General features: G+C 43.6%; 2 protein-coding genes across 2 annotated transcripts in view; both read left to right on the top strand.

Annotated features, from left to right (window-relative positions):
• Positions 1-5,970: 5,970 nt before the first annotated feature.
• On the top strand, positions 5,971-9,559 carry LOC311519361 (C-X-C motif chemokine 10-like). Its single transcript, XM_084625787.1, has 4 exons — positions 5,971-6,517; positions 7,303-7,429; positions 8,045-8,134; positions 8,879-9,559. The coding sequence occupies exons 1-4, from the start codon at positions 6,367-6,369 to the stop codon at positions 8,985-8,987; spliced, it is 477 nt and encodes a 158-aa protein (XP_084481913.1). The 5' UTR covers positions 5,971-6,366; the 3' UTR covers positions 8,988-9,559.
• Positions 9,560-11,123: 1,564 nt separating this feature from the next.
• The window catches only part of SDAD1 (SDA1 domain containing 1), a 37,046-nt gene continuing 25,843 nt past the window's right edge, over positions 11,124-22,326 (top strand). The window contains exons 1-6 of the mRNA XM_084625785.1: positions 11,124-11,303; positions 16,666-16,770; positions 17,449-17,547; positions 18,048-18,158; positions 20,987-21,058; positions 21,158-21,258. Of these exons, the coding sequence (XP_084481911.1) occupies positions 11,214-11,303; positions 16,666-16,770; positions 17,449-17,547; positions 18,048-18,158; positions 20,987-21,058; positions 21,158-21,258 (578 nt within the window). The 5' untranslated portion in view covers positions 11,124-11,213. The remainder of the gene's footprint in view (positions 11,304-16,665; positions 16,771-17,448; positions 17,548-18,047; positions 18,159-20,986; positions 21,059-21,157; positions 21,259-22,326) is intronic.

Consider the following 22,326-nt stretch of genomic DNA (forward strand, 5'->3'; position numbering starts at 1 on the left):
GTTTGTCTGTGGGGTCTCCTGGTGGCGATAAGTGGTAATAGATTGCTTCTGCTTATCTAATTAGCAAAGGTTTCTTTGAGCCACATGATTGGGTTATTATATTATTATAATCATAACTCGGAGATACAAATATTCTCAGATAACACATACTAAGAATTCCAGTTTATTTTTTCTAGCAGATTTGAAATTAACGTAATTCTTAGATACATGTTCCATGTTCATTTATATAATATAACACATGCTTGTTGTTCTAGGATATGTGTAACATTTGTCTGTAGGCTTTATAAATAAAATTGAGGAAGGCTTATAATCTAAAGCCTATCACACTGTGTTATTAACTGATGTATAAACGTTTATTACATAGATTAAATGGATCTTATCTTGATGAAATATAATATAACAAATGAATGTAATATAGTATTCACAAACATTCCTTGTGCTAGACTTCTCCTTTTAAAGATAAACCAATTAAAATGAATAAATGACACTGAAAGTTTTAACAGTTGCCTTGGAGTTTGTACTATGTAATCATTCATGAGCTGAAATTTCATTCATAGTGCTAGATATATTTACAGTTGAGTAACTCCATCTGAGAATTAATGCTAATATCCTACCATATTAATTTGATAAAAATTCACGTATAGAAAGCTCAATGCTTGCGTATATTCATTCACACTACAGTGAAGCAATATCCAACCAACAGAACTTTCTCCAGTCCTCCTCCTACAGCTCTAACACCAGAACTGCACCCCATCCCCACCCATCTCCTTACCTTTCCCTGTCACCCCAAAGAAAACCCTGGAAGAACAGATAAGCAGTGCGGCTTCACCTGAAGGTCAACTAGGGTGAACAGATGTCCCTATTTTATAGGGACAATCCTGATATTTGGGCCTTTTTTTCTATAGGCACCTATTGCCCCCCACCCCCTGTTCCAATTTTTCACAGTTGCTGTCTGGTCACCGTAAGGTCAACACATTTGGTCCTTGGCAAAGCGCGGTGGGAAAGCTAGTGCCACACTGGAGGGCACCTCCCTGAAGAGGCTCTGGGCCTGATTCCCGTGTACACTGCGGCTCTTTGCCTTGGTGTGGCAGCGTGAAGGGGCTGAGATGTGCGTCCCTGTTCTGTGACACAAAGCAGCTGGTCCCAGAAGAGCAGCACAAGGGCCCAGATCCTCCAGAGTATTTAGGTACCTAATTCCTATTGATTTCAGCGGGAACTAGGTGTCCAACACCTTTGGGGAACTGGGCCCGCTGTTCCCAGCTGGAATGCCCCCTCTGCTGGCCAGGGCAGCTCTTTCCCTTTTATAGAACTAATTCCTGTTAAGCGGGAAGATTTTAATGAAGCATTCTGCACCTATCCCTGTGCCTGCCCCAAGGAGCCCCATCTCTAGTGCTGGCCTTGCTGCCCATCACCCTCAGCAGCACACATAATACTTCCCAGAGCTTTGAAAGGGGAGGGGCGCATGTCTGCAGGGCAGCAGAGATCACAACAAGGAGCAGAGCAAACAGGGCAGGCATTGTGGGATACCACAATGTGGGGAGTTTCCCACATTGTGGGAAAGCCAGTTCTGTCAACAAAAGAATCAGCAGTGTCTACACTGGTTCGTTGTCAACAATAAAGGGAGGGGGAAAGACAGAAGTCTCTCGTAGGGGTGGAAGTGTTTTCTTGACAAATCTGGGCATTTTTCCCGACAAAAAAGTCTCATTGTAGTAGGTACGCTCCTGCTGTTTGGTCGCCAAAAGGCAGTTTTTGGTGACAAAACTTGGTAGTGTAGACAAGGCCTAAACTGACAAACTAAATTGGAAAAAGGCACTCTTATTCTGGGATTAGTGTGTCTACACAGTTTGCAAATTAATTCCAAATGGACACAAATCAGATGTCAAGAATTATAACATTCAAAAACCAGTCGGAGAACACTTCAACCTCCCTGGTCACTCAATGTCAGACCTAAAAGTCGCAATTCTCCAACAACAAAACTTCAAAAACAGACTCCAACGAGAAACTGCAGAATTAGAATTAATTTGCAAACTGGAAGCCATTAAATTAGGCTTCAATAAAGACTGGGAGTGGATGGGTCATTACACAAAGTAAAAACTATTTCCGCATGCTAATTTTCCCCCCACTGTTACTCACACCTTCTTGTCAACTGTTTGAAATGGGCCATCCTGATTATCACTACAAAAGGTTTTTTTCTCCTCTGATAATAGCTCACCTTAATTGCAAAAAGAAAAGGAGTACTTGTGGCACCTTAGAGACTAACCAATTTAGTTGAGCATAAGCTTTCATGAGCTAAAGCGCACTTCATCGGATGCATACTGTGGAAAATACAGAAGATGTTTTTATACACACAAACCATGAAAAAATGGGTGTTTATCACTACAAAAGGTTTTCTTTCCCCCCACCCCACTCTCCTGCTGGTAATAGCTTATCTAAAGTGATCACTCTCCTTACAATGTGTATGATAATCAAGGTGGACCATTTCCAGCACAAATCCAGGGTTTAACAAGAACGTCTGAGGAACGGGGGCCGGGGGGGGGGTAGGAAAAAACAAGGGGAAATAGGTTACCTTGCATAATGACTTAGCCATTCCCAGTCTCTATTCAAGCCTAAGTTAATTGTATCCAATTTGCAAATGAATTCCAATTCAGCAGTCTCTCGCTGGAGTCTGGTTTTGAAGTTTTTCTGTTGTAATATCGCAACTTTCATGTCTGTAATCGCATGACCAGAGAGATTGAAGTGTTCTCCAACTGGTTTATGAATGTTATAATTCTTGACATCTAATTTGTGTCCATTTATTCTTTTACGTAGAGACTGCCCAGTTTGACCAATGTACATGGCAGAGGGGCATTGCTGGAACATGATGGCATATATCACATTGGTAGATGTGCAGGTGAACGAGCCTCTGATAGTGTGGCTAATGTTATTAGGCCCTGTGATGGTGTCCCCTGAATAGATATGTGGGTGCAGTTGGCAACGGGCTTTGTTGCAAGGATAGGTTCCTGGGTTAGTGGTTCTGTTGTGTGGTACGTGTTTGCTGGAGAGTATTTGCTACAGGTTGGGGGGCTGTCTGTAGGCAAGGACTGGCCTGCCTCCCAAGATTTGTGAGAGTGTTGGGTCATCCTTCAGGATAGGTTGTAGATCCTTGAAAATGCGTTGGAGGGGTTTTAGTTGGGGGCTGAAGGTGACAGCTAGTGGCATTCTGTTATTTTCTTTGTTAGGCCTCTCCTGTAGTAGGTGACTTCTGGGAACTCTTCTGGCTCTATCAATCTGTTTCTTCACTTCCGCAGGTGGGTATCGTAGTTTTAAGAATGCTTGATAGAGATCTTGTAGGAGTTTGTCTCTGTCTGAGGGGTTGGAGCAAATGCGGTTGTATCGCAGAGCTTGGCTGTAGACAATGGATCGTGTGGTGTGGTCTGGGGGAAAGCTGGAGGCATGTAGGTAGGAATAGCGGTCAGTAGGTTTCCGGAATAGGGTGGTGTTTATGTGACCATTGTTTACTAGCACTGTAGTGTCCAGGAAGTGGATCTCTTGTGTGGACTGGACCAGGCCGAGGTTGATGTTGGGATGGAAATTGTTGAAATCATGGTGGAATTGCTCAAGGGCTTCTTTTCCATGGGTCCAGATGATGAAGATGACATCAATATAGCGCAAGTAGAGTAGGGGCGTTAGGGGACGAGAGCTGAGGAAGCGTTGTTCTAAGTCAGCCATAAAAATGTTGGCATACTGTGGGGCCATGCGAGTACCCATAGCAGTTCCGCTGATCTGAAGGTATACATTGTCCCCAAATGTGAAGTAGTTATGGGTGAGGACAAAGTCACAAAGTTCAGCCACCAGGTTAGCCGTGACATTATCGGGGATAGTGTTCTTGACGGCTTGTAGTCCATCTTTGTGTGGAATGTTGGTGTAGAGGGCTTCTACACCCATAGCGGCCAGGATGGTGTTATCAGGAAGATCACCGATGGATTGTAGTTTCCTCAGGAAGTCAGTGGTGTCTCGAAGGTAGCTGGGAGTGCTGGTAGCGTAGGGCCTGAGGAGGGAGTCTACATAGCCAGACAATCCTGCTGTCAGGGTGCCAATGCCTGAGATGATGGGGTGCCCAGGATTGCCAGGTTTATGGATCTTGGGTAGTAGATAGAATATCCCAGGTCGGGGTTCCAGGAGTGTGTCTGTGCGGATTTGATCTTGTGCTTTTTCAGGGAGTTTCTTGAGCAAATGCTGTAGTTGCTTTTGGTAACTCTCAGTGGGATCAGAGGGTAATGGCTTGTAGAAAGTGGTGTTGGAGAGCTGCCGAGCAGCCTCTTGTTCATATTCCAACCTATTCATGATGACAACAGCACCGCTTTTGTCAGCCTTTTTGATTATGATGTCAGAGTTGTTTCTGAGGCTGTGGATGGCATTGTGTTCCGCACGGCTGAGGTTGTGGGGCAAGTGATGCTGCTTTTCCACAATTTCAGCCCATGCACGTCGGCGGAAGCACTCTATGTAGAAGTCCAGTCTGCTGTCTCGACCTTCAGGAGGAGTCCACCTAGAATCCTTCTTTTTGTAGTGTTGGTAGGGAGGTCTCTGTGGATTAGTATGTTGTTCAGAGGTGTGTTGGAAATATTCCTTGAGTCGGAGACGTCGAAAATAGGATTCTAGGTCACCACAGAACTGTATCATGTTCGTGGGGGTGGAGGGGCAGAAGGAGAGGCCCCGAGATAGGACAGCTGCTTCTGTTGGGCTGAGAGTATAGTTGGATAGGTTAACAATATTGCTGGGTGGGTTGAGGGAACCATTGCTGTGGCCCCTTGTGGCATGTAGTAGTTTAGAAAGTTTAGGGTCCTTTTTCTTTTGTAGAGAAGCAAAGTGTGTGTTGTAAATGGCTTGTCTAGTTTTAGTAAAGTCCAGCCACGAGGAAGTTTGTGTGGAAGGCTGGTTTTTTATGAGAGTATCCAGTTTTGAGAGCCTTAATTGATTAGTCTCCTTACAGCTGGTATGGTAACACCCATTGTTTCATGTTCTCTGTGTATAGATATCTTCCGACTGTATTTTCCACGGCATGCATCCGATGAAGTGGGTTTTAGCCCACGAAACCTTATGCCCAAATAAACTGGTTAATCTCTAAGGTGCCACAAGTACTCCTCATTTTTGTGTGTGCTAATTTCCCCATACTAATTTCCCCCGACTGTTACTCACACCTTTTTGTCAACTGTTTGAAATGGGCCACCCTCATTATCACTACAAAAGTGATTTTTCTTGCCTTGGTATTCTACTGTTAATTGTATTGTCTCGTTAGCACTGACCCCCCACTTGGTAAGGTAACTCCCATCTTTTCATGTATTTATACCTGCTCCTGTATTTTCCACTCCATACATCTGATGAAAGTGGGTTTTAGCTCACAAAAGCTTATGCCCAAATAAATGTTAGTCTTTAAGGTGCCACAAGGACTCTTCATTGTTTTTGCTGATACAGACTAACACGGCTACCACTCTGACTCCTTGTGCCGTATCATTGAAAATATTGCCTTGTAAATTAAACTAAGTAGAGAGTATACAGTCTAGGTGGAGAAGTCACAAAAGCCAATAGTCCTGCAGAATTTTTCGTCTTTGCTGGCTGTTCCCTTTTCATTTAAATGCCTGTTTTCTCCTGGGGACACTAAGTAGGTTTCACTTTCCATGACTCTTAGGAAATGATAGCCCGCACATGGGATGTGTGCAGGGAGCTGTCTGGGTGATCTCAAAAGAGAAACTAACCCATGGGGATTTCTTAAAGTTAAAGCCCCCCCAAATATTTTAGGGGTGGGACAGAGAAAACAGAGTCAAATTATCTCAATTCTAGTCCCTTAATCCCAAATGTGAGTTGACTCATCTTTGGGGCTTTTAAATATTAACAGAAATACTGCACTTTTTTCCTATTAGTATGTCCTTCACACTTGTACAGAATTTGTAGTGAAAACTTTGGTCCATGTTTCCGAGCAAGATTCCTAAGAGATATGAGAAAACAGGGCACGCTTAATGGAGGGCCAGGAGCTGAAATAATTTGACTCCCTTCTCCCCACTCCTCACCCCACACAATGTTTATTTGTGGCTTTCACTTCAAGAATTTCCCCAGTGTTATTTTTGCCTCGGAGAGCATAAAGGCAGCTCTGCTCCCTGCACACATAGAAGCGAGCATTGATCACTTCCTAAGACTCACTGAAAGTGAAACCGAGTTTGTCGCCTTATGAGAAATCAGGAATTTCAATGAAAAGGGAACAGTTGGCAAAGCAAAACAATGGTTACCTGTTGGGACTTTCCCGCACAGATTGAATAATCTCTGGTTATTTTAGCTGTCACGACAATAATCAAGACCAATCAGCATCAAGAAGGGAAAAGGCTGAGAGTATAAATGTACACTGGGACACACTTTGTCTCAGGCACTTCTCAACCTCTCCCAGACATCCAAGAATCATACAGAAGAACCTTCGCTCTCATCACCATGAAGGGAACCTGGGCTGTTGTCCTTTGTTCAGTGCTCCTGCTCGCGGCTGAAATTCAAGGTAAGAGGCAGCAGTATAAAAAAAGACGTGTAATACAGTGAGAAAGCCAGAGGTGTGATTAACTGGAGAGCTGTGCAGAATAAATGCTTGGAACTTCCTTTTGTGGCAAAAAAGTGATCTATGTTCAGGGTTGTGTTCTACTGCCACTCACAAACATCTGTCCGCTCTGCTCGTGTCTAGAAGGTGTGTGTTGTCCACACAGGACTCGGACTGATCTGCTTGTAATTAGCAGGGAAATGAATAGGACAGTTTTTGGCAGGCTTGGATTTCTGCCCAGACTGTCCCCTAGTTTGTAAGGGTGTGAAATCAGCCTCAGTCCATCATATTTTTGTCTTGTTTTAATCACCAGAGGAAGACAGTTTGGGCCTGATCCAAAGCACATTCCAGTCAGAGGGAACTTTCCCACTGATATCAATGGGTGTTGAATCAGACCCTTTGTGAGCAACAATGATTTTAGGTCCAACTGCTCCCTCTGTTCATTCACTCCCATCACTTTTACACCAGGGGTGACTCCTGTTTTCCATTGACTCGTGTGAGAGCGGAATCAGGCTCTCTGACTTCAAAACTAACGAGATGAAGGCAAAAGAGTGTAGCGCTTTTTGTGACATTGACCTCATGTAAATATGCACATGGTAACATTGCAGGACAAATGATTCTGCAGCCCTGAGGATGAAATGGAGTGTTTTCAACCTCTCTTCTTCCAACTTAAACATATTTTACTGAAGGCATCTCAGGTATCTAATATCATTCTAATCTCTCTCTCTCTCATGGCCCATTTCTTTTAGGGCAGCTGGCCTATGGACATGGACGTTGCAGCTGCACAGAGAAAGGTTCTGATTTCGTTCAGCAAAAAGCCTTAGGAAAAATAGAAGTGATTCCCAAGAGCTCTTCCTGTGACCATATTGAGATCATGTGAGTAATAACTGCTCAGATATCGCCACTCAGAGGGGTTGCTTGTTGCAATGGCAGGAAATATGGGGATTTTTCCCCCTTTAATGTAACCCCAGGTTCTGATGTCCATCTCCGTATTCCAAGCAAAGCGAAGTGCAATGAGGCTAGAGACTAAGGCCCAGGTCATCAGCTGGTATAATCAACACAGCTTCACAGACTTCAGTGGAAATACACCAACCCATAGCAGTTCCAGACTAGCCTGGTGGGTGGGATTCTCCAGGGCTCTGTGCCCTGTTCAGTCAATGACCCCAGATCTGAATAGGAGCATTTTGCACTCAGTTGGCACGGGGTAAATGACTACACAGGTTTTAGGGATTCAGGCCCTGAGGCTGGATGAGAACCTAGATCCCGCTTCCTAGGTGCACATAAATACATCAGGTAGATCATTCTAATGCTTTAGCTGATTTGAGGTCTTTCGATTTAATATTCACTCCCAGCTCATGGCGACAATGTAGCATATCACTCAGCTCACCAAGGGCCAGACTCCTGCTATTCAGACCCTGATCCTAGATCACAAAGACAATGGTGACCTTTCCATTATATGGAAATAAATTCTGTTTTCTTTGTTAATTTCAGTGCTACAATGAAGCCCACTGGAGAGCAAAGATGCTTGAACCCTAATTCCAAATGGGTACAGAAGATGATAACAACCCTCATCAAGAAAATGTAGGTTTCCCATCCATCTGCAAGGAAAAATTCTCATGTGCTTAAGAGCTCACGTTATTCTTATACATCAGTGAGATCCAACTTTGGGCTCAATCGATGGTCACTGCAGTCTCACAGCCTCAGAAACCTGCATTGCAACCCCAGAAAATGGCATATTTCTTGGGACACAGTATAAGGTATCTGGTGTATACAGAACCCCCCATTGAAGCAATAGCCCGTGCTTCACGCAAAAGAGCAGGTCAAATGCACTGCATTGTTTCAAAGGGAAGAACAAGTTCGTTTAAACAGCCTGTGTGTCTCAGGCTCAGTACTAAACTCACTTGTGCTGAATTTTGGGGCTCTTTACCCATGTGTGGGCTTCAAAAGCTGGGAAGAATGGCCACCCTTGATGCCTATTGAGAAATCACATAATCCTTTAGGACCAGACTGTGCCACATTTACCCTCGCTGAGTAACACCTTACTCCACAAGTCATCCGATAGAAAGCAAAGGGACTATTCACAGAGGAAGGTGCCAATCAGCTTAACCCTGGCAGAATCTGGTCCTTTAAATGTAACCTACTGTTCTACCAAGTACTCGATGGCCCTGGTTCTGATGTGACTTAAACTGGTGTAAATCAGAAGTAAGTCCAATGGAGTGGCACAGCGTAAAGCTAGTGTGAGAGGAAAATCAAGCCCTTCTGTATGTGAAATCCAGAAAGAAAAATTCTAAAGGATAAAGTTCCCACTGTGTTTTATTTTGACAGGTCTTCACAAAGCACTCACCGGGAAAGGAGAAGAGCTAAAGATCACTTCAACAGACACGTGAGATTTTCGGATTTCAGCGCTTCAGGCTCCCTCTCCAGTGAGCAATGAACTTGAGTCTGCTTCCTCCACCTGGCTCTTCGACTTTTAAAATACAAATGCTGCAGTGAGGCAAGTTGTTCCCAACATACAGTCGTTGCATCCATTAAGGTAACATCTGGGCAGTGACATCATCTCAACACTGTGATGAAACATCAGCATGTCACGGCAGGACGTGCAGTGAGGCATATGTAACCTCAGTAATCCTACTGGCAAACCAGTGACAGTAAAGGCCCAAAAAGAAAAGGAGTACTTGTTGGATGAAGTGAGCTGTAGCTCACGAAAGCTTATGCTCACATAAATTTGTTAGTCTCTAAGGTGCCACAAGTAATCGTTTTCTTTTTGCGGATACAGACTAACACGGCTGTTACTCTGAAACCAGTAAAGGTCTAGTTTGTCTGTGGGGTCTCCTGGTGGCGATAAGTGGTAATAGATTGCTTCTGCTTATCTAATTAGCAAAGGTTTCTTTGAGCCAGATGGTTGGGTTATTATATTATTATAATAACTCAGAGATACAAATATTCTCAGGTAACACATACTAAGAATTCAAGTTTATTTTTTCCAGCAGATTTGAAATTAATTCTTAGATATATATGTCCCATGCTAATTTATATAACACATGCTTGTTGTTCTAGGATATGTGTAACATTTGTCTGTAGGCTTTATAAATAAAATTGAAGAAGGCTTATAATCTAAAGCCTATCACACTGTGTGTTTAATTGATGTATAAACGTTTATTACATAGATTAAATGGATCTGATCTTGATGAAATGTAATATAACAAATGAATGTAATATAGTATTCACAAACATTCCTTGTGTTAGACTTCTCCTTTTAAAGATAAACCAATTAAAGTGAATAAAAGACACTGAAAGTTGTAACAGTTGCCTTGGAGTTTGTACTATGTAATCATTCATGAGCTGAAATTTCATTCATAGTGCTAGATATATTTACTGTTGAGTAACTCCATCTGAGAATTAATGCTAATATCCTACCATATTAATTTGATAAAAATTCACGTATAGAAAGCTCAATGCTTGCGTATATTCATTCACACTACAGTGAAGCAATATCCAACCAACAGAACTTTCTCCAGTCCTCCTCCTACAGCTCTAACACCAGAACTGCACCCCATCCCCACCCATCTCCTTACCTTTCCCTGTCACCCCAAAGAAAACCCTGGAAGAACAGATAAGCAGTGCGGCTTCACCTGAAGGTCAACACATTTGGCCTTTGGCAAAGTGGGGCAGGAAAGCTAGTGCCACACTGGAGGGCACCTCCCTGAAGAGGCTCTGGGCCTGATTCCTCTTTACACTGCGGCTCTTTCTCTCTACAGTGGGCGGGGGGGGGGGGGGAAGGATAGCTCAGTGCTTTAAGCATTGGCCTGCTAAACTCAGGGTTGTGAATTCACTCCTTGAGGGGGCCATTTAGGGATCTGGGGCAAAAATTGGGGATTGGTCCTGCTTTGAGCAGGGGGTTGGACTAGATGACCTCCTGAGGTACCTTCCGTCCCTGATATTCTAGGATTCTTTGCCTTGGTGTGGCAGTGCGAAAGGGCTGAGATGTGCATCCCTATCCTGTGACACAAAGGAGCTGGTCCCAGAAGAGCAGCACAGGGGCCCAGATCCTCCAGAGTATTTAGGTACCTAATTTCTATTGATTTCAGCAGGAACTAGGTGCCCAACACATTTGGGGAACTGGGCCTGCCGGTCCCATCTGGAATCCCCCCTCCTCTGGCCAGGGCAGCTCTTTTTCTTTAATGCAACTAATTCCTATTAAGCGGGAAGACTTTAATGAATAGCTCAGTGGTTTGAGCATTGGCCTGCTAAAAACCCAGGGTTGTGAGTTCAATCCTTGAGGGAGCCACTTCGGCATCTGGGGCAAAAATTGGGGATCGGTCCTGCTTTGAGCAGGGGGTTGGACTAGATGACCTCCCGAGGTCCCTTCCAACCCTGATATTCTATGATTCTGCACCTACCACTGTGTCTGCCCCAAGGAGCGCCGCCTCTAGCGCTGGCCTTGCTGCCCTCTGCCTGTAGGGGGCGCAGGCGGCTCCCAGCGCTCGCAGGAGGCCAGACTCCGAGCAACGCACAAGCAGTCGCTTTTGGAATAAGTTTGCCCCTCTGCGGCTCCCCTAGCGCCGGAAGCCAAGATGGCGGCGCCCAGTGGTAGCTCACGTGGTCGTTCCGGGAGGGGCAGAGCGTCTCGCAGGCAGTAGCGCCCCGGCCCCCAGCAGCCATGTCCGGCCGCAGCAACAACAAGCTGCCCAGTAACCTGCCCCAGCTGCAGAACCTGATCAAGCGGGACCCGCCGGTTTATACCGAGGAGGTGAGAGAGCGAGCCCCCTCGCCGCGCCGGGAAGGTGGGGTGGGGTGGGGTGGGGGGGTCAGCCCCCAGGATGCCCCTGGGCCCCAGCCCCCCCATCCTCGGTGCGCAAGGCCGAGGTCTCTGTGCCTTCTTAATAAAAACCCCCTTTTTCTTGGGAGGCCAGTGACGCCGCTTGGTGTGGCCTGTGGGGGCCAGAGAGGGACAAGGCGCGGGAGGTAATATCTCTTAATGGACCAGCTTCTGCTGGGGGAAGGTGCAGGCTGGCGAGCTTCACAGAGCGCCTCTTCGGGTCTGGGGAAAGTAACCAGAGTGACCCCCCCTCCCCCCAGTCGGTGTCACGCCCACAGCGCGATCCCCCCTTGTCCCCAAAGGGCGGTATGTCCTTGCTCACACAGGGCGTGTGTACCTGGCGGTAACTAGTTGGACGAGGAGGGGAGTGAGATCCTAGTGGCGACGAGGCACTGTGCTTCTCAGCTCGGCTGGCTACATGCAGGTGCCTGGTCTGCGCTGCCTGGAGTTAGGTGTTTTGCTGTAAAAACGCCCCTTTCCCCCGTTAAGGTATAGCTGCCTTCACTAGAGATGGTGGCATATAAGGCAAAACTCCTTCTCTTTCTCACATGGGGCTGGACCCCTTAAACTCAATGTGACTTTACATGCTTCAAGTTAGGCATGTGCTAAAGTGTGGAGCTGAGCCAGGGCTGTAGCCCTGGTCTAGACACCTTTTGCTAGCAATTTAACTATTTTAGTTAGGGGTTATCTTTTTACTGATATAGTTAGACCAGTATAAAGGTGCCTTGTGCTTGTGTGATTTATTTGTCTCCCTGTACTGGAATAGCTATGCCATTATAAAGCACTGCTATACTAATGTAACTGCATCCATAGGGGCGGAGGAATGACTGGCAGTTCTACTGTGAAGTCTGTACCAGTATAGTTAATATGGTACAACTTTTGTGTGTAGATCAATGCCTGGGAGAGACTTGAAAATTTGCCTTAGGGCTTGTGTACTCATGGAAGTATTAAGGAACAGCTATTGCACCTTATTCACAGTTGTTGTACAAGCATTGGTGAACCCTTAAACTGCCGTCTTGCCATCTTTTTAGCTTCTTAAAAAAGCTAGAAGTAACTTTATGCCAGCCCTGAGTCCCCTTACCAGTTCTTGTAGTCTTACAATTATCTATTCCTTTTTAAAATAAAAACTCCCCTTTTGCTACTGAAAGTCATACCCAGGCATCTGAACCTGATGGATGATAGGGAAGACATCAAAACTGGCAAGACACTTAGGGGTAGTCTGCATTACCCTGCTACATCGGCACAGCTGCACCATGTCTGGTGAAGATGTGCTATGCTGATAGGAGAGCGCTCTCCCGTCGGCATAGTTACTCCACCTCCACAAGAGGCGGAAGCGATGTTGTTGGCAGGAGAGCATCTCCTGCTGACTTAGCACTGGTGTGGCTAGCACTTAGGTGGATGGCATTTGTGTCGCTCAGGGGGGTGGCTTTTTCACGCCCCTGAGCGAGGTAAGTTACATCGACTTAAGCGGTAGTGTAGATAAGCTCTAAGTGTTGTCAGATGCACAAGAAGAGAAACTGTAAATATATTTCTACTCTCTCAATGGGTGTTAAAGACTGTTACCCTGCTGGCATATGCATGGTCCAAGATAATGTCTCTGCCAGTGGGATAATCATGTTGAACATTAACTTTGGCGTGGGAGAACTGTTCTGTTTGATCCTTGATGTTAAACACAGCCATTCTCACAATGTACATATGGTCAATAGGTCTTGATAGGTTTCAGAGTAACAGCCGTGTTAGTCTGTATTCGCAAAAAGAAAAGGAGTACTTGTGGCACCTTAGAGACTAACCAATTTATTTGAGCATGAGCTTTCGTGAGCTACAGCTCACTTCATCGGATGCATACCGTGGAAACTGCAGCAGACTTTATATACACACAGAGAATATGAAACAATACCTCCTCCCACCCCACTTATCTAAAGTGATCATCAGGTTGGGCCATTTCCAGCACAAATCCAGGTTTTCTCACCCTCCACCCCCCCACACAAATTCACTCTCCTGCTGGTGATAGCCCATCCAAAGTGACAACTCTTTACACAATGTGCATGATAATCAAGTTGGGCCATTTCCTGCACATATCCAGGTTCTCTCACCCCCTCCCAAAAACCACACACACAAACTCACTATCCTGCTGGTAATAGCTCATCCAAAGTGACCACTCTCCTTATAATGTGCATGATAATCAAGGTGGGCCATTTCCAGCACAAATCCAGGTTTTCTCACCCCCCCCCCCACCCCCATACACACACAAACTCACTCTCCTGCTGGTAATAGCTCATCCAAACTGACCACTCTCCAAGTTTAAATCCAAGTTAAACCAGAACATCTGGGGGGGGGGGTAGGAAAAAACAAGAGGAAATAGGCTACCTTGCATAATGACTTAGCCACTCCCAGTCTCTATTTAAGCCTAAATTAATAGTATCCAATTTGCAAATGAATTCCAATTCAGCAGTTTCTCGCTGGAGTCTGGATTTGAAGTTTTTTTGTTTTAAGATAGCGACCTTCATGTCTGTGATTGCGTGACCAGAGAGATTGAAGTATTCTCCGACTGGTTTATGAATGTTATAATTCTTGACATCTGATTTGTGTCCATTTATTCTTTTACGTAGAGACTGTCCAGTTTGACCAATGTAAATGGCAGAGGGGCATTGCTGGCACATGATGGCATATATCACATTGGTGGATGTGCAGGTGAACGAGCCTCTGATAGTGTGTCTGATGTTATTAGGCCCTGTGATGGTGTCCCCTGAATAGATATGTGGGCACAATTGGCAACGGGCTTTGTTGCAAGGATAAGTTTCTGGGTTAGTGGTTCTGTTGTGTGGTATGTGGTTGTTGGTGAGTATTTGCTTCAGGTTGCGGGGCTGTCTGTAGGCAAGTACTGGCCTGTCTCCCAAGATTTGTGAGAGTGTTGGGTCATCCTTTAGGATAGGTTGTAGATCCTTAATAATGCGTTGGAGGGGTTTTAGTTGGGGGCTGAAGGTGACGGCTAGTGGCGTTCTGTTATTTTCTTTGTTAGGCCTGTCCTGTAGTAGGTAACTTCTGGGAACTCTTCTGGCTCTATCAATCTGTTTCTTTACTTCCGCAGGTGGGTACTGTAGTTGTAAGAAAGCTTGACAGAGATCTTGTAGGTGTTTGTCTCTGTCTGAAGGGTTGGAGCAAATTCGGTTGTATCGCAGAGCTTGGCTGTAGACAATGGATCGTGTGGTGTGGTCAGGGTGAAAGCTGGAGGCATGTAGGTAGGAATAGCGGTCAGTAGGTTTCCGGGATAGGGTGGTGTTTATGTGACCATCGTTTATTAGCACTGTAGTGTCCAGGAAGTGGATCTCTTGTGTGGACTGGACCAGGCCGAGGTTGATGTTGGGATGGAAATTGTTGAAATCATGGTGGAATTCCTCAAGGGCTTCTTTTCCATGGGTCCAGATGATGATGATGTCATCAATATAGCGCAAGTAGAGTAGGGGCGTTAGGGGACGAGAGCTGAGGAAGCATTGTTCTAAATCAGCCATAAAAATGTTGGCATACTGTGGGGCCATGCGGGTACCCATAGCAGTGCCGCTGATCTGAAGGTATACATTGTCCCCAAATGTGAAATAGTTATGGGTAAGGACAAAGTCACAAAGTTCAGCCACCAGGTTAGCCGTGACATTATCGGGGATAGTGTTCCTGACGGCTTGTAGTCCATCTTTGTGTGGAATGTTGGTGTAGAGGGCTTCTACATCCATAGCGGCCAGGATGGTGTTATCAGGAAGATCACCGATGGATTGAAGTTTCCTCAGGAAGTCAGTGGTGTCTCGAAGGTAGCTGGGAGTGCTGGTAGCGTAGGGCCTGAGGAGGGAGTCTACATAACCAGACAATCCTGCTGTCAGGGTGCCAATGCCTGAGATGATGGGGCGCCCAGGATTTCCAGGTTTATGGATCTTGGGTAGTAGATAGAATATCCCAGGTCGGGGTTCCAGGGGTGTGTCTGTGCGGATTTGATCTTGTGCTTTTTCAGGAAGTTTCTTGAGCAAATGCTGTAGTTGCTTTTGGTAACTCTCAGTGGGATCAGAGGGTAATGGCTTGTAGAAACTCGTGTTGGAGAGCTGCCGAGCAGCCTCTTGTTCATATTCCGACCTATTCATGATGACAACAGCACCTCCTTTGTCAGCCTTTTTGATTATGATGTCAGAGTTGTTTCTGAGGCTGTGGATGGCATTTCGTTCCGCATGGCTGAGGTTATGGGGCAAGTGATGCTGCTTTTCCACAATTTCAGCCCGTGCACGTCGGCGGAAGCACTCTATGTAGAAGTCCAGTCTGCTGTCTCGACCTTTAGGAGGAGTCCACCTAGAATCCCTCTTTCTGTAGTGTTGGTAGGGAGACCTCTGTGGATTAGTATGCTGTTCAGAGGTATTTTGGAAATATTCCTTGAGTCGGAGACGTCGAAAATAGGATTCTAGGTCACCACAGAACTGGATACCTTCCTTGCTGTTCCATCTCCCCTGTGGTTAGAGGTTGAGTTGCAACCAGAATTTTAAACCTCAGGAATTCTCAGGATGATAGTTTAAAGTGGCCTTATGCAACACCGGTCTCCCTCCTGCCTGTAGGCAATGTGAATGCATTGTACCTTCACTGGAGCTGTTTGTGCTTTATCAGCTTCTGATGCATACTCTTCTGGACAGGGACTGTGCTCTGCTGCTCCCCAGTCCTGCGAAGACTTAAGCCTGTGCTTGACTACTCACAGTGCATAAAATCTTTGGAAGGTCAGGGCCTGGGGGTCCACACAGTTTCTAGCAGAACGGTAACCTAATTTTGATTGGTGCCTCTGTGCCCCACTGTAAATATTAATATCTCACCCTAATAAGAGACTTACTCCCATCTCACATGGATAAGCTGTTAAAGTCACATCCCTGAGACGCTTGAGATGTATCATCAAAAGCTGCTTGGCAGGGAAAATAGAATTATATATTTAAAGGGACTCAGTGCCATTTCAGGGGGCATGGAGCAGTGTTCACGTCCACTCCCCTTCAGTACTCTGGCCAAGCTGGGGAAGCTAATGATCCAACCAGCAGATGAATCCTGGTCACATGCCACCTGAGGCATGTTGTGCATATGCTAAAAAGAGGGCCATTTTGGGGGGGATTTTCTGACATGAATGGGTTTCTATGGGCCTGATCCTGTACCACTGAAGTCACTGAGAGTTTTGCTGCTGTTTTCAGGTGGAGCAGAATGGGGGCCTTAGATCTCTTGATATTGAGAAGCTATCGTATCCAGTAATGACAACTAAGAGTGAAATGGCATATTTGTGTTTCAGTTTCTCCAGCAGTATCGTCACTACCAGTCCAATGTGGAGATTTTCAAACTCCAGCCTGATAAGCCCAGTAAGGAGCTGGCTGAATTGGTGATCTTCTTAGCACAGGTAAAATTCTGTAATTCTAGGAAAAACAAACAAATTGAACTATTAAAAGGTGACCTGCAAAACCTTTCCCCACAATGAAATAATTGTAAGCTATATACAAATGCTCCATATAGATGACAAATAACAGACGAAAAGATTTTAACAATATATTTTTTAAAATTTCCATTCTCCAGGTTTGCTTTCTGTGGTTTACAGTATAAAATGGTAAAAACAAAACACTTTAAAAACGGAACTGTTTATTTAAAAAAACCAAACAAACAATAACCCAGTTGTGCCCCATTTGACAACTACCCTTGCGTCAGCAGAAATTTTAATAGGTGCGTTGCTTCAGAATGATTCTGGAACATCATAGTGGTGCCAAATAGAACTTGTTACTCATAATTATCTTATTTTTGGAATGGGTGTTCCAGATCACCTTTAAATGCAGATTTTACGACACTCTTAATCCTTTAATAAAGAAGTGAGCTTTTATGTAGGAATTAATGTGATAGAAACTTCAGCATTCCAAGATATATTGCACATCAACAAAATTTGAAAAAGTTAGTCGTCATTTAATGTATATTTGGTTAAGGGGTATATTTTTACGGAGTCAGATTCACCTCTCAGCAAATGTACCATTGTTACACTGTTAGAGTTTATTATAGGGACTTCAATAAAGATTTTGTTTTTTTTAAACAGGTTGGGCATTGCTATCCAGAACATCTTGTTGATTTTCCACAGCAGCTGAAAGAACTGCTTTCTTACAATCACACCGTTTTGGATGCAGATCTTCGAATGGTAAATCTGACATTTAAAGCACTGATATTTATTGCTAAGGTCTTTAAGAGGATTCTGTACAGAATTTTATTTTACAGTATAAGCAAGGACTTGCATTGTCCTATGTGCCTATTAATTTTGTGTGCCTCAGTTTTTCAGTGTCCAGCTTTCTGAAAGTCGGACTCCTTCAAGATGCCTCAAATTGGGCATCCAAAAATCAAGGCCAAAGTGGTCAGTTTGGTAGAGAAGTGGTACCCTGGTTTTGAGGACCACCACAGAGTTAGCCACTCTGGGCTCCAGGAGCACATCTTTGCCCTGATCCTTCAAAGACTAATACACATGCTTAATTTACTGTGAACAGTCTTGTTGACTTCGCTGGAACTACTTGTTGGGTGTAAAATTTAGCATGTGTAAAAGTCTGAAAAGGATTTGGGCCTGACTCTTTTTCTTTGTAGATGAATAATAAATGCTCTTGTCTCAGTCATTTTCAAATTGTGATTCTGGTCACTTCTTTGTTGCAGACATTTTGCAAAGCTCTGATCTTATTAAGAAACAAGAATCTAATAAACCCTACAAGTTTGCTGGAACTCTTCTTTGAACTCCTGCGCTGCCATGATAAACTTCTACGGAAAGTAAGATGCAGAATAAGAATTGGTTTTATGTCCTTGGTGAGCCTCTTGTTAATGTTTTCCCCTCTCTTATGAGAAGGAAACACAAGTAATTCAGCAGTACCATACAGCCTGTTCGGTCTTCAAGGTAGCTAAATATATAATCTTATTGTAGTTCTGTTGGTTCCAGTAGTGAAGATTTTAGTGTATTTGGGCTTTAAGCAGTTTGATGTGCCTGTGACCAACTATTATGGAGACGGACACTCAGGGATAAATACAATGAGTATGAAAGGGCCAACTTTAGAAACCTGAAAGGTGAGATAAAATCAAGACCTCAAAAGGCCAGGGTGGAGATTGGCAGTTCATTGAGGGTTATGGGCTTGGTTCCTAGAAGTTCTGAGTATTTTCTGGTGTCCCTGACTTCCTGGGGCCTGAGCAGCTGTAACTCCTTGTGTGGGCTCATGTACCAACCATTTAAGATTTAGTGGAAAAATCATTCCGATGATGGTGTTGGGACATTCCCCAGGATGCGATCTGAACCGCTGGACTGCTGTGTCCTCTTAGCTCTCCAGCCTGGGATCCCTTTTACATTGCTTTGCTGAGGAACAGCAATCCCTCCAGGCTCTGTTCACTCTCGGCCACCAGCAGGCAAAGTCACTCCTAGCTGAGTACATGACTGCTATGCTTAGCCAGCCATGAATTACATACAGAGAGGCACCCACATATCCCTCAGCTCCAGCCTTGCTCCCCAGAAGTGTACGTCTCGTACTGCTCAGTAGCCCACTGGACAGTACAAGTTCATAGATAGTTCGTCATTCCAACAAGGGGTAATAAGTATGCACCAGGCTTATTGACCTAAGTAGAGATTCCCAAGCACTTCTGCCAAAACACACTGCTTTAGATAAAACAATAAAAAAAGTTTATTAACTAGAGAAAGATAGATCTTAAGTGATAAGCTATAGAAGTCAGAATTGGTTACAAAAGAAATAAACAGATAAATATGCAAGCTAATTCCTAAATTTTACTAAGGCTAATAAGCTTAAAAGCAAAAGATGTGTTTCACTGTGAGTTGCAATACATTTCCAGGCTGGGTCCCCCCGCCTCCCCGCACTTTGTTCAGTTCTCTGAGAGTCATTGTTGTCATGAGCAGAGAGGTGGCTAGGGACATTCCCCCTCGCCCCCTTCTTGCACCCTAGCCCTTTGTGCTGGAAACATCCTTGCTGGATCATAGGGACAGGCAGTTCCATTGTGTACTGAGCACCAAACTGTCCTTTGGATGAATTGTAAATTTCTTGTTTGCAACTCCTCACCACCCCTCCTTTCTGGAGAATGTCCAATCAAGCTGGTAATGACTCTTTAGCACTTTGCTGGCATGCTAGGGTGTCTTTGTCTCTGAGAAATTGAGTTGTGGACGTTACCCAGAACTCCAACACGTTTCAGTAACCATCATAATTTTACATGCAAGTGTTGTTGCACACATTTCAACAGGATCATAATATTCAGCAGATTGAGTTTTCAAATGATACTGCACAAGGCATACTTTGTACAAAATATAACATAACCATATAAAAGTGGTGAATGTGAGCTACAGCGTGTCATAGGTGTACTAGGAATAAACATAATTACATTGATTTAAAAATCAGCATATCTGACCTCTCTTGGAGATACTGTGGATAATTGTCTAGGCATAAGTTAGAATGTGTTCTACATTCCTACATGATACTAATTTCTGGAATGGAATTCAGGAGTTTATTCCTAAAGTTATGAGATAGACAGACAGTCTTATTCACTGAGGCCTTTTCTGTTGTAGGTGCAGCACCCAACAGGAACTCCTGAGTTCTTTAGGGAAACTTGTAAATGAAAAGCGCTGCTGGGCATAAACATATTTAAATGCCTTCTTTGTTGCAGAAAGATTTATCACTAACTGAAAATAGAATTGACTGGAATCAAACTTGCTACAACAGTCAGTCAAACAGACCAGTCAAAACTTAGCTGAATTTGCAAAAGAAATTTCAGCAATACAAGTTTTTTTTTCTTTTTTTTTTTTTTAAAATTACGGCTATATTTGATGTTGTTCAATTCTCTATGGTTTTTATTCTGCAAAGACTGTGGTCTTGTCTACATTAACTCCCCATGTGAACGCTCTTCTTCTCCTTTTGTGGTTTAACTTAGGGGTTGTTTAGATGAATCGTATGCCGCAAGTTGGGTGTAAATCTACATTGCATTAGTGTGCTGTCTGTGTGGACCCTGCTACCACACATGAAAAGTTCCCTAGTGCGCACTGACCTGCTCTGCTTTGAAACAGGACTAGATGAAAATGCCCTACGGGACTTGTAGGATGTGGTAGCAGGGTCTGCAGCGATAGTGTGTGGCAGGCTTGTGCACTGTAGATTTATAACCCAACTTGCCACCCACTCACTGTTCATCAAACCGTTACTTCACTTTGGAAGTGGATTAAGCTTAAGTGCAAAAAATCACTCAGTGCAAAATAGGAGGGTCCACACCGGAGACTAGTGCAGCATAGCTATTGTTCTTTAAAGTCACACCCTAGTTTATTCCACACCTAACATCTCCTTGTAGCATCCCCTCTGTGTGCTGTGAGTAGCCCTATTGAAGTTAGCGGGACCATTTGCCATGTGTGAAGTTAAACACATGAATAAATCTTTGTGTAGGATTGAGGCCAATGACTTTTTTTTTCCTCTCTCCCAACTGTGGCTTTGGAAAAAACTTCTTTGCCATAGTGACTGGCGCTCTCCTTGCATGGTAGTACTAATGGGCTTTAGGGAATTAACTTTGTAGGCTGCAGAGTGTAAATACTTCACTTTACCGTGCATGTCACTGTTTGTTTACAGACTTTATATACTCACATTGTGACAGACATCAAGAATATAAATGCTAAACACAAGAACAATAAAGTGAATACAGTAAGTATGCTGGCTTCCAGGTTTACTTTGAATGAATGTTTTTTATTATGAAAACTTTTTCAAACTTGCTCATAATTTTCCCAATTTCTTCTTCTTAAGGCACTGCAGAACTTCATGTATACTATGTTAAGAGACAGCAACCCTACTGCAGCCAAGATATCTCTGGATGTGATGATCGAATTATATAGAAGGAATATTTGGTGAGTTTCATTGCACAGAATTGGTTCTTGATTATTCTGGGGAAACCCAGGACGGGTAAAAATCTGATTTAAAAAAAAATACTTTTTTATTTAAATTTGAAATGGACAACTTTTGTTAAGGCCTAAACGTACTGTAATCTATTACAATCATTTAAACTAAACACAAAAAAATATTAAGAAGTACATCTTTGCTGCCTAATTCTAAAGAAAGTCAGACCACTGCACTGGTGGAAGTCACTGGCTAAGTACCTAAAACCAAAGTTTGTTGAAGGGCTAACTCAGCTTTTCACAGCAGTAGCCTCTATTGCATGTACTGAGAGAATATTTTCTTCATTTCAGTTTATTCAGCTAGTTCAGGTCAATGACTATTTTATTCATAGGTAGAAAAAAATTGGGAGTTGGAAAAAGCAGAAAATCTTGTTTTCCTCTTCCAATCTATGAATAAAAATTAAGTGGGAAAGGATCAGATCTCCTAGTTCTAAAATCTTGAGAGACATGATGGCAATCAATTCAGTTCGCTAACTACAGATAATACTACTTTAGTTTAATAAGTCAGTTAGTTTTAAATGCAAAACATGTTTTGATAAACATTTTTCCTATTGTATCCAGCATGTTTAAGATAGCTTTAACAAACGAAAAACATTTTAAAATGCTGTTTTTGTGCATTTTAATTGATTTTTGAATTTCCGTCCAAATAGATTTTACACAAATCATAAGCAAAAAACAATCTTTTAATAAATAAGAAATGTTACTTGTTGCTTTCTAACGTAACAGAAAATGTAAAAATTAAGAATCTGAATACATGTATTTAAGCAATAAAATTGTTTAAATAAATGTGTATAGAGGTAGTGCATCTTCCTGGTTAGAAAAAAGAAGCATCAGGTGTGATGTAAAGGCTATATTTTGTTGCAAATCAACCTGTTTTAATGGTTCCCAACCAATAAGAATCAATCTTTCTTTTAAAATCATAGAAGGTTAGGTTTGGAAGGGACCTCAGGAGGTCATGTAGTCCAACCCCCTGCTTGAAGCAGGACCAATCCCCAATTTTTGCCCCAGATCCCTAAATGG

Source organism: Lepidochelys olivacea, assembly GCF_965140295.1.
Source record: "Lepidochelys olivacea isolate rLepOli2 genome assembly, chromosome: 4".
In the NCBI taxonomy this organism is placed as follows: Eukaryota; Metazoa; Chordata; order Testudines; family Cheloniidae; genus Lepidochelys; species Lepidochelys olivacea.